Source organism: Myotis brandtii, unplaced genomic scaffold, assembly GCF_000412655.1.
Source record: "Myotis brandtii unplaced genomic scaffold, ASM41265v1 scaffold277, whole genome shotgun sequence".
Lineage (NCBI taxonomy): Eukaryota > Metazoa > Chordata > Mammalia > Chiroptera > Vespertilionidae > Myotis > Myotis brandtii.
The window spans coordinates 142,143-159,293 of record NW_005360548.1 but is presented as its reverse complement, the minus strand read 5'-3'; the positions used below and the strand labels follow the sequence as shown (position 1 = coordinate 159,293).

At 50.4% G+C, this 17,151-nt stretch overlaps 2 protein-coding genes across 3 annotated transcripts in view; one reads left to right on the top strand and one right to left on the bottom strand.

The window, feature by feature from the left end:
• Positions 1-1,970: 1,970 nt before the first annotated feature.
• On the bottom strand, positions 1,971-11,476 carry EXOSC5 (exosome component 5). Of its 2 annotated transcripts, XM_005868764.2 has the most exons (6): positions 11,244-11,469; positions 6,360-6,473; positions 5,687-5,808; positions 4,350-4,490; positions 2,953-3,042; positions 1,971-2,143 (listed from the first exon to the last, which is right to left on the bottom strand). In XM_005868764.2, the coding sequence occupies exons 1-6, from the start codon at positions 11,377-11,379 to the stop codon at positions 2,051-2,053; spliced, it is 696 nt and encodes a 231-aa protein (XP_005868826.1). In that variant the 5' UTR covers positions 11,380-11,469; the 3' UTR covers positions 1,971-2,050. The 2 variants fall into 2 exon arrangements, with proteins under 2 accessions (XP_005868826.1, XP_014397191.1); XM_014541705.1 differs by lacking the exon at positions 2,953-3,042 and having other exon boundaries at positions 11,244-11,476.
• A 372-nt stretch (positions 11,477-11,848) lies between these two features.
• Positions 11,849-17,151, top strand: part of BCKDHA (branched chain keto acid dehydrogenase E1, alpha polypeptide) — a 21,166-nt gene continuing 15,863 nt past the window's right edge. The window contains exon 1 of the mRNA XM_005868763.2: positions 11,849-11,992. Coding sequence (XP_005868825.1) covers positions 11,885-11,992 — 108 coding nt within the window. The 5' untranslated portion in view covers positions 11,849-11,884. The remainder of the gene's footprint in view (positions 11,993-17,151) is intronic.

Below are 17,151 nucleotides of genomic sequence, written 5' to 3'. Positions count from 1 at the left end.
TCCACTGCAGTGTGGGATTAAACACCAGATGCTCTTGTAGTCAAACCTGTATCAGTCTGTGTGTGTGCGTGGCGGGGGTGGGGTGGGGTGGGGCTGGGAGCACCTGACAGGCTGTCCTCAGGGTGCTCCCAGGCACCTCAGAGCTGGAGGAGGAATCTGAGGGGTGGAGGGTTTCCAAGTTGCAGAATGTTCTCTTTACAACTGAGGGTGACCAGCAGAGAATTAGAACCGGGTGCCAAGGACTTACTCCTCCACACGTTAGGTGTGTGACCTTGGCCCGAGTGACTTCTCTTTGAGCCTCACTTTTTGTCATCTGCAAAATGGGACTAATTTTCCCCTCCTGGGAAATGGGTTACACATGTAAAAGGCAGTCTCCTCTTGGGCTCTTTCAGCATGTGGCAGAAAATCAACTCAGATCACCTTACACCCTTACACACGACAGACACACACACACACACACACACACACACACACACGGAAGATAAGGTAGAGCAGGATTCAGGACTCAAATGAAATGAATGTTCTGATGGCTCCATTCCGCGCAGGCTCCCCCTTCTGGAGGAGAAAAATGGCTGTGGTAACTCAGAGGACTCCAGAGGTCCCTTTCCCAGGGGCCCACGCAGAGGCAGCCCCAGTTGAATCACACGGCCTGACATTGGGGGTGTGGGTGGGGAGAGAATGTAGCATTACTTAAGGTAATATCAAAGTGCTGGCTTCTGGTAGGTAGAATGGAGTTCTACCTGCCAGAAGGGCTGACATGCTCACTAAATGGGGCTTAATATTACCAAGCAATGAGTGACAATTCGGTTTTCTCACTCCGCTTACTGCCATCCCAGTGGCTCTTCCTAGAGCACTTCCCCACTTGGCATCCTGCTGAGCATTTCATGGAGCACAATTGCAAGCTAGACATATTTATGCATTTCCTCCCTTTCCAGGATGAACATGGCACTGCCCAAAGGGGCAGCTGTGGGAACTGCGAGCTAGTTCAAACATGTGAAGCCTGCAGCACAGGGCCCATCACGAACCCCCAAACATAGGTAGCCAACGGGACCTGGCAACCAGGTGGCCCACTTGTGGGAGTTTTTCCTTGATTGATGCTCACATATTCTTGGTTCCTGCCCACTAAATAAAGATGGGGGAGCAAATGGCAACTAAAAATGTCCCCGTGTATTTCCAAATGCCCCCTAGGGGGTGCTACCAGCCCTGAAAACCAACAGACCTGTCATATTGCTGTGCGGATGGGGAACCACAGTTGAGTGTGCTGGCCTCCCTGGGTTTGTGTGAACATCTAGGGCCTGGGGCGGGGCTGAGTGGGACCCATGCTCCATTGCTGGCAGCAAACTGGCTTCTGAGCTTTTCTTCATCTTAAAATGTGGACTTTATAACAGCCCCACCTCACTGGGTTATTGGGCTCAGAGACAGACCCTCTCCAAGCCCATGTTCTTTCCGACCATTTTTCCTTCTCCTGTCCTCATGTGCCCAGCTCCAGCCACACTAGCAGCCTTGCTGGTCCTCCACTTCCATGGGTCTCTTTCTGGGGCTTGTCCCCATGTCTATGAGCCTGCTGCCTGGCTTCCCTCAGCTAGCCCCTCTATGAAGGTGTCCCTGACTGATGTATTAAATTTGCATACCCCCAACCCCTCTTCCCTGCTTTTTTGTTTGGTCACATCATTTACCATCATCTGACTTTTTATTTGCCCATCACCCCAGTACTCCTCGAACCTGGGTTTCTCCTTCACTGCTGGGTCTTGTTCACTATTGAGAAGTGGGTGCTCGCTCAATAGATATGTTAGACTAAATGAATTCGTTCAATAAATGTGCAATCCTAGTACTGTTTTCCCAGTGGGGGTGTCCGTGTTCCCCAACCCCCAACCGTGGGGGGCTGCAGGTAAGTGCTCTCCTCAGGTGGCCAGGTCAGGGGCCCTGCAGCTACAGGCCCACAAGCTCCCCAGGCACACAAGGACGGAGAGGCAAGGCTGGGCTGCTGGTTTATTTTGTGCTTGAGGTAGTGGGTGGTGGCAGCGGGTGGGGCACTTTGCCCCAGCTTGCCTCAGTTCTTGGAGTAACGCCTCTGCAGTGATTCCCGATAGAAGCGGAAGACGTGTTGTGAGGCAGCTTGGGCTGCAGCCAGGCACTGCTGGAGCTGGGTGGGGAGAGACTGGTCAGTACGGGGGACGTGGGGGGCATCCCTGCACCTACATGGCCTGGCTGGCCCATCTAATTTCTAGGGTCCACAAACCTACCGCTTCCCCCTTCACCTGGCCACCCTCCCCCACCCCCACTCCCAGGTGAGGCAGGCGGGGAGGGGATTATTCCAAGTGCATCTCCTTCTCTACTGTAGGACCTTTTAGAGGGGAAGTGAAGGAAAAAAGAGAAAGTGAGGGGTTCAGGGACCAGCTTCTGGCAGCTTCAAGGCCTCACATCAACGGGATCAGGCATTCTGACAGCTGGAAGAGACCGTAGCTCTGGAAACTTAGAGCTCAGCTCATGGATCTGGGGAGATCCGAGAATTTTAGAGCCACAGGCCCCGTGACACTGAATAATGCTGAGAGCCATGGAATCTGAGACCCCAAATCTGTATTGCCACAAATCCCTAGATTCTCAGGAGTCCAGATTGGAAACGCTTTTGGAGACCATTTGGCCCAACGGTTTCCAAACTCTTCAGACCTGGGATGGGGGAGGGGGGCACTGCTCTGAACTGGAAGCTGGTGGGGGCCTTCAGGTACCCCCACCTCCTGATTTCAACCTGAGCTCTTCTCCTCTTTTCCCATCTCATTAATTGGGTTTCCCCTTTAAAATTCTCAGAGGTTTCTGTGGCTACAAAGTTTACAAACTCTATTTACAGAAGGAATGCAAGGAGGGGGTTTTCCTTGAACCCCTGAGTGTAGGGCAGAGTTGGGACAACACATGGGGGGGGGGCCCTAGGGTTCACCCGCATCTGCATGCTGGTACCTCAGCATTGGAGTAGAGCCCCTTGGTGGTGGACATGAGCAGCTTCTGGTCCACACTGTCGAGTGCAAAGGTCAGGACTGCCCGGGCCTCCTAGGGATGAGGGAAGAGGGTGAGGGACCTGGATCTCCCCTCAGACACACTCTCAGCAGATCCCAAGAAGAGACTCGCCTTCCCTGCAGGCAGGTGCTCTTGCATGGAGTGTGGCTGTCTGTCTATATACTATCCCTCCTGGCTTCCTGCCTTTCCTCTGGATCTACACCTGCTTCCATCCACATGGTCCTGACAGGCTTCCAAGCAGTATCCCTGCCTGTAGGGTGGTCACAGCGCACGTCATTTACCAGCGTCTCCTAGCTTCTCTGCTGGGAGACTGGCAGGAGGGACAGCATCCGGGTCCTTACTGATAGTGGCAGGTGCTGTGGTAGTGGCAGCTGCCACAGTCATGGGGGTGCGACAGGTTCTGGACTTCTGTGGCCAGTGCAAAGCCAGGATGTCTGTGCACCTAGAACTGGCTGCAGTGATGCCTTTAACAGCTTAAGTCAGTGGTTCTCAACCTTCTGGCCCTTTAAATACAGTTCCTCATGTTGTGACCCAACCATAAAATTACTTTCGTTGCTACTTCATAACTGTAATGTTGCTACTGTTATGAATCGTAATGTAAATATCTGATATGCAGGATGGTCTTAGGAGACCCCTGTGAAAGGGTCGTTCGACCGCCAAAGGGGTCGCGACCCACAGGTTGAGAACCGCTGGCTTAAGTGCAAATTGGCTACAGGCTCCTGATCTCTGGGTGACCTTCCTTCTTCCTTTTTGCTCCTTCAGCTCTTCCAACACTGTTGTAACCAGTTCCCTGCATTAAACTCTCCGTGGGAAATCCTCCAGGTGGTTTCTGCTTCCCTGACTGGATGTGACTGGGCAAATAACTCAAAGTAACCACAGCCCTGGGGCACCGTGAACTTGAGCCGATGAGGAACGCTCCCTCCTCCTCTGCTTCTGAGCCTCTTAAGATGTAAGCACAGAGCTTAAGGGGCCAGTTGCAGCCTCAGGAGCGATGCTGGCCAGAGAATGGATCTGATATGCAGAAAAGAGCAGTCTAACAAAGGAAGGAAATCCTGATGGCGTTTGAGGCCCTGGCTCTGGCTCAATCTCTGTTCTGAGTTTGGCATCGAATGTCAATAAATTCCCTTTTTGCTCAAGCAGTTTGAGTTGGGTTTCTTGCACTTCCCTGATGAGCAAAGCAGACCTTGCTAGTTGGGACTGAGCTGGTAGCCAACTGCTGTAGAGAAGCATGGTCTAGAGAAGCCCTCTCCTGGCAGTGAGGCCTGGAGCCCAGGACAATGGTAGGCAGCCAGCCAGCCGCCACCATGACAGCCCTTCACCACCCTGGCCTTCATACCTACCTTTTCTTGCTTGGCTGTGGGGTCCAGCACGAGAGTCCCATCAGAGTCCAGGGCACAGGTGACCCCACAGAAGAGGGCTTGCATGGGCACACCTGCGTCGACCAATGCCATGCAGGTGGCGTTCAGGCAACAGGCCATGAGCTGAGTGCCACAGGGAGTGGTTAAGAGTTTCTACTGCAGGTCTGGCCAGCAGAGTGTGTCCTCGCCTCCACCCCCAGCCAGTGCTGTGGCTGCATCACTAACTGGTCACAGGAAGGCAGTTTGGCAGAGTTCCAAGTGGTTCCTTGGGTTCCAGAACTGACTTTGTGACCTTGAGCAAGTGACTTACTCTCTCTGAGCCTCAATCAGGGATCATGATATTCACCAGTTATGTAATGGCATGTGCCAAGCACCTGTAGGGAAACTGAGTGCAGAGAGGGGGAGAAACCTTCCAGATTGCATGGGAGGTATTGGCAGAGCCAGACCTGGAGCCTGGGAATCTGGCAGGCGGCCGCCACCATGACAGACTGGCAGGGACATGGAGGGAGGAGTCATTACTGCTGCCCGCAGGGAGCCCACCATCTAGGGGAGGGGTGTGGCTGTGGCGAGGTGGGAGGCAAGTACAGGACTGAGCCAGACAGCTGGCCCCACCTGTTTGCTCCCCAGGTAAGGGCCCAGCTTTAGAACCCATCCATCCCACTTCTGACACTGACTCTCTATTACCTCCCTCTGAGCTTCGGTTTCCCCCTCTGTGAAGTGGGGCTACAACAGCTCTTCCTTCCTCCTGTCTATGAAATACCTGTTTCTGGTCCCCAGCCTCAACCTGTTGCCCAAGCCATAGGGATCTTTCAAAGATGAGCTGTTGGCCCAACTACTCTGCTTGCTCAGGGCTCTCCCAGCACTGAGTCTCAAGCATAAGCTCAGGATCAGAGTGCAGGTCAATGGCACAGGCTTTGGAGTCAGGAGTGAGCGTGAGTTTTGTCTCTGCTGTCTTCAGCTGTGTGACCTTGGACAAGTGACTTCCCCTCTCTGGGCCTAGTTTCCTCACCAGAAACAGGAACGTAAGAATTCCACCTGCCAGGGGCCTTGGGCTGTGGAACCAGATGACGTGGGTTCAAGTCCTGGCTCTGCCAATTACTAGTTATGTGAGTTGACTGTGCTGTTCAGATTAAATGGGTTAACATGTGTAAAGCACCCAGAATAGTGCTTGACATACAGTAAGCAATCAAGCTGTTTGCTAATCTTTTTCAACAAGTTGGTGCCTATCAAGTGCTTGGAGCTCTTGTCCATCAGCAAGGGAGGTGATTAGGGAGATTCTGGAGAACTTCCTGGAGGAGGCAGCTTGGGAGAAAGGATACAGAGCCAGCATCGCTGATGACCTGCAGCACGATGGTGATGGAGGTGCGGGGGTGCAGCGCCCCCAGCACCACCGCTTCACACGTGTTCCTGATCAGCCGCTCCCGGCTCTTCTCTGCTACACCTGGGGAAGTCAGGGGTGGGGAGGGGTCAGGCTCTTCCCTTTCTCCATATGCCCTACCCAGGCCTCTGGAAAGGACCTGCAGTCTCAGCCTGGGTTGGTGCAGGACCCTGCATGGATGACATGGATTCTGAGTGGGCAGGAGGCAGGGCCTGGCTGCTACCCACCCCACCCCTGCCACCTCCAGCATCTAGCAAGGGAGCCTCCTGGGGGAGGAAAACCCCAGAGTTCCCATGTCCCATGCTACTGCCCAGGCCTATCCCAGTGGGCTCAGTCCACAGAAGTGAGGGAGACGGGAGTTAGAGGGCAGAAAAACAAGTTAATGGAAAGAAGGGGAGATGGAGCCAGGAAGGAGAGGAAGGGAAGACTCAGAGAAACAGAGAGAGGCAAAGAGAGAAGTAACAGAAGCACAGACACAGAGACTCAGAGGCAGAGTTGGAGAAAGAGACAGAAACAGCTGAGGGGAAACGAGGGGACAGTAGAGACTGGGGACAGCAGTGAGGGAGGAGCTGGGCGGGAGGTCCCAACAGAATGGACATCTGGAGACCAATTACCAGGCAGCCCGATCTTCGGCCTCAGGATCACTTCCAGTGTGGCCTTGTTGAAGATCTCTTTGCTGACCTTCACCTCAGCTGGCCCGTACACGCCTGCCAGGACGGAGGTATCCCCTAGGGAGAGAGCATGGAGGCCTCACCCACACGTGCCCTGCCTCGGGCCCACTGCAAAGCACTTAACAGTGTGGGTGCTGAGCCGGGTGGCCAGGGTCCCCCCACCCCCATCACCCTGGTCCACCATTTGTTGGCAGTGATTCTTTGAGCACTCGCTTCATTCCCTCCCTCCACTTCCTCACCTGTAAAATGGGGACATTAACAGTACCTCCCTCACAGCATTGCGAGGACGAGATAATCCATGACACCGCCTGGCACGTGCTGAGTATGCAACAGGCTTTAGATAATATTATTAACTTTAATAGGAAGTTCTTAGCACCTTCCTTTTTTTTTTTTAAAAATATATTTTATTGATTTTTTACAGAGAGGAAGGGAGAGGGATAGAGAGTCAGAAACATCGATGAGAGAGAAACATCGATCAGCTGCCTCCTGCACACTCCCCACTGGGGATGTGCCCGCAACCAAGGTACATGCCCTTGACCGGAATCGAACCTGGGACCCCTGAGTCCGCAGGCCGACACTCTATTCACTGAGCCAAACCGGTCAGGGCAGCACCTTCCTTTTTTAAAAATATATTTTTATTGATTTCAGAGAGGAAGGGAGAGGGAGAGAGAGAGAGAGAAAAATATCAATGATGACCTGCAGCATGATGGTGATGGAGGTGTGGGGGTGCCTCCTGCACACCCCACACTGGGGATCGAGCCGTAACCCGGGCATGTGCCCTGACCGGGAATCGAACTGTGACCTCCTGGGTCATAGGTCGATGCTCAACCACTGAGCTACACCGGCCGGGCTAACCTTCCTTCTTACTGCAACTGGTCTCGACTTCTCTCAAAGCTTCACCCAGCCCCGGTCTCCTCCCTCACCCAGACTCTTGTCCCCAAACTCTGCAGCAGTCAGGAAACCTAAGAAAGGGATAAATCTCTGGGTGTGGGTCCTGGCTGCTGCTTAATTTCCCAGAGTGGGTATGGACCAGAGAAGAGAAGCAAGACCTGGGAAACCAAATGCCTGGCTTGTAGTTCTTCCTGTCCGCCTCCTCCTGGCTCTGCTCCCTTGGCTGATTTTGATCACTTCTCTGGACCTCAGTTATACCATCTGCAAAATGGAGAGACTGGACCACAGCAGCGGCTTCCAAACTCTTCTGACCACAGCTCCCAAGAAGTACATTTTACAGCGGGATTCAAAACGCCCACAGACCTGTGTGTGTGTGTAAATGGAATGAAGGCCTCACAAAACACCTGACTATTACTGCTTTGATATGCTGATATTTTTCTACTTGATTCCAGCGAAAACGAATGCAGTGCTTCTCAGCCCTGACTGCGCATTAAAATCACCCTGAAGCTTTAAAGACACAGATGCCAGAGCTGCACAGGCCATTCCGATGTGTGGGGAGGAAGGGGGAGCCTGCGACTGCGGTGTGAGGAAACGAGCTCAAGCAGTGCTTTCAAACACTGGTCTGCAGTCAGCACCCCGCAGCACTTAGTGAAAAGTGTGGAAGGCAGCCTTAGCAGGTGTGGGTGGCTTCAGGCTCTGCATTTTAAGCTGGCCACAGGTTCTGAGGCCAGAAGCACCTGGAGCACACGTTCAAGGGTCTTCAAGGACTCCCCTTGTGCCTGGGTCCCGCGGCTCTGGGGTTTTAGAACACGGAAGAGGCTACCCTTACCAGTGTTGCTAAGTTCTAAGACATCTGAGGCATCTGGATTTAGCAGGAGAGCTAAGCCTATGGGCGGGCCTGAGACAGTTTCCAGTTGGGGCTGTTTTTCCTGGGGTTGGGAGGAGGAACTGCTGCACTACCGAGGGCTTCTCTGTGTTCTAGGAGAATTTGCCCCAAGGGGGGAAGTTACCTAAGAGAATTCGATCCATGCTGGGGTCTTCATTCCTGTTACTCCAGATGAGCTGTCTGTGGTACAGGGGTCCCTCCCCTCTCACCTTCTCCAGGACACGGCTCCAACAGTTCTCTGGAGCAATTCTCTACCCACATCCAGCTTCAACTCCTGCCCCATAGATCTGATCCTCTTAAAGACAAACTCCCAAAGAGCTGTCTCAATTCACTGTCTCCTTTTCCTCCTTGACCCCACTACTTCACGGGAGCAGCTCCTGACAGTGCCCACACTGTTAAGTGCTTCGCATACATCCAAATTGTCAACCCACAGGTCCGTTCCATCCTCACAGGATGCAACCTGTCAGTGGGACTGAGGCAGCGGGTTGGCCCTTACATCTCAAACACGTTCTCTGGGCTCCGGGTCACTGCCCTCTCTCGGTTTTCCGCTTCCCTTACTGGCTCCTTCTCAGTGTCTTTCTGCTAGCTCCTCACAGTGAGAAGACTCAGGGCTCAGTCCTGGGACCTCTTTTCTTTCCCATCTATCCTCAGTTTGCTGGTGATTTCACTTAATCAAGAGCTCAAAATACTATCTATAGCCAGAGGATTGCAAATTGTATGTCCGTAATGGGTCTCACTTCTGAATTCCAGATTTGTATGTCCAACTGCCCAGTCCACCTTGACATTGTGATATCTCCCAGGCAACACAAACTTCATATTCCAACTGAATACCTCATCTCTCCCCAGCACAGCTGATCTGGGTAAAAAACTTAGTGTTGTCCCTTTCCTTTCGAACTCCAAAACCAAACCATCTGCAAATTGTGTCAGTTTTACCTTCAAAATACATCCAGAGTTTTACCACTTCCATTGCTTCCACTCTAGTCTGAGCCATCATCATCTCCCCATTTCCCCCATACCCTCTACAGGCAACACTGAAGCCAGAGACTTTGTTGAAATATATTCCGATGAGGTCACTCTTCTGAGCAAAACTTCCAATGGCTCTCATCTCATTTACTAGGCCTTATATGATGTGCAAGCCTCCTTACCGCTCTCCAAAACCTCTTCTCACTGCTGCAGCCATACTGGTCTCCCGACTTCCTCAAGCATACCAAGTTCTGCCGTAGGGCCTTTGCACCTGCTGTTCCCATGTTTGGTATACTTTCCCTCCTGATAGTTTCAGGGTTGTTACCTTACCTTTAGGTCTTTATTCAAATGTTGCCATCTCATTGAGGCCTTTCCTGACCTATTTAAGATCGTAACCCTTGCCCTGGCCGGTGTTCTCAGTGGTTAGAGCATCGTCCTGTGCACTGAAGGATTGTGGATTCAATTCCCGGACAGGGCACATACCCAGGTTGCAAGTTCTATGCCCGGTCGGGGCATGCATGGGAAGCAACCAATTGATGTTTCTCACATCGATGTTTCATTCTCTCTCTCTAGAATCAATGAAAAAAAGAAGAAGAAAAAAGGAACACACAAAACATATCCTTGAGTGAGGATTTAAAAATAAAATTGCAACCCTCTCTGGCACACCCTATCCTCCCTCCCTACTGTATTTTTCTCCATAGCATTTTACTTATTTACTGTCTATCTTCTTTATTAGAGTGTAAACTCCATTAGGTCAGGGGTTTATTTATTTATTTATAGAGGAAGGGAGAGGGATAGACAGAAACATCAATGAGAGAAATATCACCAATTGGCTGCCACCTGCACATAGCCTATTGGGGATAGAGCCTGCAACCTGGGCATATGTATGCCCTGACCAAAATTCTAACCAGCGATCTCTTGGTTCATGGTTCAACGTTCAACCACTGAACAGCACTGGCCAGGCAGGGATTTTTTTTTTTTAAGATTCTTCACTAATTTAAAAAATATATTTTTTATTGTTTTGTTTTTTTTTGAGAGAGAGGAAGGTAGAGGTGGAGAGCGAGAGAAACATCGATGCAAGAGTGGAACATTGCTCTGCTGCCTCCTGCACACCCCCCTTGGGGATGGAGCCTAAAACCAGGGCATGTGCCTTGAGCGGGAATCGAACCAGCAAGCCCTCAGTGCACAGGATGACACCCAACCAACTGAGCCACACCAGCCAGGGCTAGGTCAGGGATTTAAAAAAAAGTATTGCTATATTCTCAGTGCCTAGAAGAGTACTTAGTACAAATACGTACCTCTTCAATGAATGAGAGCTGGTTTGTAACTGAGTAGAAGGTAGTGCTGTAGGGAAGGCACTAAAGCATCTATGGGGTGATCATTAGGCCTACCTGCAGAGGAGTATTTACCTGGGTCAGGGAGTCTGAAAGGTATTTAGCTAGAGGAAGGGAATGGTGAGATCTACCCCAATCTGTGGAATATTTATTCATATGGAGAGAAGTGTATCCCAGTCAGAAGGATATTTACCCAATTGGTGGGGTAGGGGTGTGGAAAATCTTTTTCAACCCAGGGTGTGGACCTCACCCTCAATCTGAAAAGTATGTACTTGGGTGAAAGGTCTGCTATGGCTGGAGTAACTAGGCCGGTAATGGTGATCTGCCAGTCTACAGGGGATTTATACAAATAGGCAGGTTTGCCTCAGTGTGGGATGTATGGACCCAGGGTATGTGTGTGGGAGGCGGAGAAGGGATCTAATCAAGGGGTTATTTACTCTGATGAGACTTTTCCCTTTTCTGGAGTATTCATGCTTGTGGGGAGGTCTGCTCCTCTCTCCGATATCTTCGGGAGAGGTGGAGGTGGAGGGGGAGGAGGAGGGAAGAGGGAGGAGGAGGGGAGAGGAAGGTACCCTAGAGTATCTAGTGGTATTCACCTGGGCAAGAAGTTCTGCACGAGTCCAGGAGGGACATTTACCGGCTAGTATCAGAGGAGGTGGGCACTCCTTTGCAAGATACACCACAGCCATTTCCTAAAACAACTACGACCTGGATGAACGTGGCCCGGGCAGTATCAAGTTGGATTGTTCTCACCTTGCAGGAACGAGGCAGAGCCATCCGGCCGGGACAGCAGGTTCTGTTCGCAAGCAAAGTGCCGGAGGCTGCAGCCGGGACCCTGAGGACTGGAATCCGTTCCATGCTCAGTGTGGATCTTGGCCTCAGACTGCATGGCCCGCTCCCTCCGTCAACACCACGAGTGTAGTAGCTTCCGCATCCAAGCGCGCGCCGGCGTGCAGGCTGCGTCCCCAGTGCGCACGCGCCAATCTCGCGGCGCCAGAACCCTGGGCCCGCACGTGTCTTCCCGTTTACTAACAATTTGATCCCGCCCACTCCCGCCTGGAAATTTCAGAGAAGCCATTGGACAATGGAAAAGAGGGGGCGGTCCTTGGCCAGGGCTAGTCCTACCCGAGGCCCCGGGCCTTAAAACCGCGAGGCTCTGGCCAGGTTGCCCTCTTCTTTGCCTGTTATAAAAACAATTACGATGAGGCGACCAGAGTAATTTTTGGGGGAAACTAGTTAGTTTTATCCACTCATATATGTATTATAGAAACGTCAGGACTAGTAGCAGGTGCTTTATTTGCAGGGTGGTGTTGGCATTTCAGTCAGGCTCATAAAGGGGCAGCCCCCACTATCGCGGAGGAGAGGGGCGGGTCACCAACAGGTTGTTAGTCAAGATGGCGTTGGCGGCCGGTGCGGCGAGGGTCTGGGGACCAAGTAGAGGCTTGGGCCGGGCCAGCCTGCAGCTCCTGCGGCGGCTGGGCACTCGGGGGCTGGCTGTATCTGTGAGTACCTGAGGCACCAGGGCGTTTTCCCCAGGGGGAATAGGAATGTCAGTGCTGTCTTCAGAATGCGGGTCCTGCAGGGAGTGAAGGAAGGGCTGTCACAAGAGGGATAACTTGGAAAGAGTGAGGGGGTTCCTCTGTCGTTGCCACCCATCCCCAGGGAAGGGGGTGGCCGCTTGGAGGGCCGCTTGGAGCGAGACCTTTGCCTCAGGGCTTGGGGAGTGAAACTGCCTTATGAGGAGGAAGGACTTCTCCGTAAGGACCCCTCCCCTTCAAGAGGAGAAAGAGATCAGGTCTCCAGTCACGGGCTTTTTAAAATAGGGCCCTGTACTTCTTTCCTCTTTTGCCACAATTCTGATTTTAAAATGAGTTGCATAGAAAGTAGTTTGGTCCCGTGTCCCCCTCATCAAATGCCAGGACAAGGACCTTGTCTGTTGTGGTCAGGCTGGAGGAGATGACCCGTGAATACGTGTTGAATTAGAGAGGAGGGGGAAAGGGGTCCTCAGAGGCACTTGGCCCACATTTCTTAGAAACAGGTCTTATTGGAAGTCCCCGTGGGCTGCACTGAGCTATGAACTAAAATCTCACAGGAAGAGGTAGCAGTGGTTCTCAACCTTCTGGCCCTTTAAATACAGTTCCTCATGTTGTGACCCAACCATAAAATTATTTTCGTTGCTACTTCATAACTGTAATGTTACTACTGTTATGAATCGTAATGTAAATATCTGATATGCAGGATGGTCTTCGGCGACCCCTGTGAAAGGGTCGTTCGACCGCCAAAGGGGTCGCGACCCACAGGTTGAGAACCGCTGGTTAGAAGGTTATGAAGCTCGAGCCTATCCCTCATCTGCCACTTTCCAGCCGTGTGTCTTGGGCCAGGGCTTGATGCTCCCTGGACCTAATCCCCTCTGTAAAATGCCAACAGTGGCACCTCACGGGGTGGTTGTGAAATTAAATATATAGAATGCCAAGAACTGGTATACGATGTGGGCAGTAGGAATGCTGGCCGCTTTTGAAAGTGAGGCTGTAGGGAAGGGAGGGAGGAGAAAGGTGGTTTTTGGAGGGCCTGGATTGATGGGCCCTGGAGGGAGATCTGTCAGGATCCTGTGGGGTTGGGCCCTCCGACCCTCCAATCTAGAAGGAAGGGAAGCTAGACACTCTGGGAAGAAACTCTATGCGGGACAAACGGGAGGAGGGTGCAGAGGATGGGCCAGCAAGGAGGGGCGGGGTGTTAGGAAGGTAAGGGTTGCTAGAGCCTGATGGGGGTAGGGCAGTCTCCTGCCTTTAGGTTGGTCTTTGTGGCTTTTTTTTTTTTTTTTTTTTAGCAATCAGATCCTCTGTAGCTGCTGTCAGTCCCAGGAGCCCATTGGCTGGGCCAGGGGGCGGGATGTGGGCAGAACTGCGGCAGGAGCTGGGAAAGGTCATTCGTTTGACTGATTAAATCAGCTTCCTTCTGGTTCAGTCTCCCTTTGGCCCTTCCCGGTTGACTCCCCTCTTTCATGTTTTGGGGATGGGTGGAGGGAAGGAAGAGAAGGTCTTACAAAGTCCTACTTTTTATGTATGTATATTTAAAAATGTATATATTTTTGGAGTCTTGGTTTTTCTTCCCCACTTTTATTTCTCTTACTTGTTCTTTCTAAAATTAAAAAATACTTTTTTTTGGAATGGAGGGAAGGAGTGGTAGCATTTAGTCAAAGAAGGTTTTAGGCCAGGGCTGTCCTGTAGAGCCTCTTGTGAAGATGGAAGTGTTCTGTGTCTGGGCTATCCAGTCCAGTAGCCACCTGAGCACTCACAGCGTGGGTGTGCCACTGAGGAACTGAAATGTTCACTTTCAGATAGTTCCTAACTTACGATGGTTTGATTTACAATTTTTCGATTTTACAATGGGGGAAGATGAAACACATTTATTGTAAACCTTACTTTGAATTTTGATATTTTCCTGGACTAGCAATATGTGGTTTTGCTGGGCAGAGGCAGCGGCTATAGCTCTCAGCCAGCCACAGGATCACGAGGGCAGACAACCACAGTGTACTGTGTGGCCAACATATTTTGGATATTGTTTTTTGTGTTTTCACATCCCATGATGTCTACAAAAGGCCCATCTATGTCTCCTGCTTCTGGTGAAGAAAAACTCTCTCTTTTTTTTTTTTTTTTAAATTAAATCTTGCCCAGCTGGTATAGCTCAGCAGTTGAGCATCAAGCCAGGAACCAAGAGGCCACTGGTTCAATTCCCAGTCAGGTCACATGCCCAGGTTGTGGGCTTGATCCCCTGTGCAGGGCGGGCAGGAGGCAGCTGATCAATGATGTTTCCCTCTCATTGATGTTTCTCTCTTTCCCTCTCCCTTCCTCTCTCTCTAAAAAAAATCAATAAAATATATTTAAAAAATTAAATCTTTATTGTTGAGAGTATTACATATATGCCCTTTTCCCTCCCATTAACCCCTTCTAGCCCACCCCAGGCCTTCACCACCCTATTGTCTGTGTCTATGGGTTATGCATATATGCATTTAAATTCTTTGGTTAATCTCTTCCCAACCACCCACCCTTTCCTTCCCTCTGAGATTGATCAGTCTATTCCATATTTCTGTCTCTGGATCTTTTTGTTCATCAATTTATTTTGTTCTTTAGATTCCACATATGAGTGAAATCCTGTGATACTTGTCTTTCTCTGACTGGTATTTTATGTATTTCAATTCAAACTTTCGATTACACAGGGTAATGAAAAGTGACAAAGGCACTTGGTTGTGACTGCTGTTTCAAGAGTAGTAATTTACATACACATAAAAAGCATTTTCATGAAGAGTTAGGTTTTTTTACAGAGAGGAAGGGAGAGGGATAGAGAGTTAGAAACATCGATGAGAGAGAAACATTGATCAGCTGCCTCCTGCACACCTCCTACTGGGGATGTGCCCACAATCAAGGTACATGCCCCCGACCGGAATCGAACCTAGGACCCTTCAGTCTGCAGGCCGACGCTCCATCCACTGAGCCAAATCGTCTAGGGCTACCACAGCTTTTTTATCCACTTATCTACTGATGGGCACTTGTGCTGTTTTCAGATCTTAGCTATTGTAAATTGTGCTGCTCTGAACATTAGGGGTACATACGTTCTCTCTGATTGGTGCTTTGGGTTTCTCAGGATATATTCCTAGAAGTGGAATCACTGGGTCAAAGGGCAGTTCCATATTTGATTTTTTGAGGAAACGCCATACTGCTTTCCATAATGGCTACACCAGTCTGCATTCCCACCAGCAGTATTCTACGGATCCCTTTTCTCTACATCCTTGCTAGCACTTGGCATTTGTTGATGGTATCCATGCTGACAGGTGTGAAGTGATAACTCATTGTCATTTTAATTTGCATCTCTCTGATGATCAGTGACTTTGAGCATTGTTTCATATGCCTCTTGGCCATCTGTATGTCCTCTTTGAAAAAGTGTCTGTTTAGGTCCTTTGGATGGCAGTTAACTCTTGAGATGGAACTCAAGATAATGCCCAGCTATAGGTTAATGTAAGTGTTCTGAGAACATTTAAGGTAGGCTGTGATGTTCAGTAGGTTAGGTTTTTATTTTATTTTATTAAATATGTTTTTTCTATTTCTACTTTTTAAAATAGTTTATTGAGAGGAAGGGAGAGGGAGAGAGAGAAATATCGATGTGAGAGCAAAACATCAGTTGGCTGCTTCCTGCATGCCCCATACCAGGGGATGGAGCCTGCAGCCCAGGCATGTGCTCTGACCTGCAATTGATCTGGCAACTTTTTGGTGCATGGGATGACACCCAACCAACTGAGTCACACCAGCCAGGGCAGTAGTTCAGGTGTTTTAAATACATTTCAATTTATGATGTTTTCAATTTATGATGGGTTTATCAGTACTTAACCCCATTTTAAGATAATTAGCATCTGTATTTAATTTTAATGAATTGAAATTTAAATAGCCACAGGTGGCTGCTGGCTGCTATATTGGATGGTGCAGTTTTAGCTGATCACAGTGGAGCCAGGAGATAGTGTGTGGGAGAAGGTTGGGAGGCTGTGTTGCAGTGGACTGGTTGGGTTGTTGGAGCAGGCTGGATTGGGAGGAAGAGTGGGGCTGCCTTCTCCCTGCCTGCTTGCCCTTCCTTTTACCTCGGAGGCATTTACCCGGTTCTGTCTCCCTTCCTCCCCTTCCAGTTGCTGGCAGATGTGTTAGTGCACAGGGAGAAGAGGAAGGAGGAAAACTTGATTGTCAAGGTGTCCTGAGTCGGTTTCTCAGCCACCACCCCAAGAAGCAAGTGGGACCTTGGCCAAGATGCTTCACTTCTCTGAGCTTAGCAAGTGGGTAACTAGAGTCCCTGCCCTGTTGGAAATTAGGAAGCACCTAGATCAGTGACGGCGAACCTTTTGAGCTCGGCGTGTCAGCATTTTGAAAAACCCTAACTTAACGCTGGTGCCGTGTCATATATAGAAATTTTTTGATATTTGCAACCATAGTAAAACAAAGATTTATATTTTTGATATTTATTTTATATATTTAAATGCCATTTAACAAAGAAAAATCAACCAAAAAAATGAGTCCGCCTGTCACCTCTGACACGCGTGTCATAGGTTCGCCATCACTGACCTAGATCTTGGTCTGTGCAAATTAGAAGTATTTCTCCTTCCCAAGGGCTCCAATATCTCCAAGTGGTTGGTGTCCAGTGTGTATTGTGGGATGAATGGAGATGGACGTTACTGGTCTCCTAACTGTATGTGTCCATCTCCCTGGCCTGTGTCTTAAGGAACCCAGCCTCTTTTTTCACATTATGAAGCACTTTATGATTTACAGTGCCCACTCACACCCATATTATATTTATTATATTTACTAGAGGCCCGGTGCACAAAAATTTGTGCACTCGGGGGTAGGGGGTCCCTCAGCCTGGCCTGTGCCCTCTCGTAGTCTGGGACCCCTCGGGGGATGACCACCTGCTGGCTTAAGCCTGCTCCCCGGGGGATTGGGCCTAAGCTGGCAATCAGACATCCCTCTGGCAGCCTGGCAGCCCTCGGAGGATGTCCACTTGCCAGAGGGGAGCAGGCCTAAGCTTCAGTCGGACATCCTTAGCGCTGCTGAGGAGGCAGGAGAGGCTCCCACCACCACCGCTGTACTGGCAGCCATCAGCCTGGCTTGTGGCTGAGCAGAGCTCC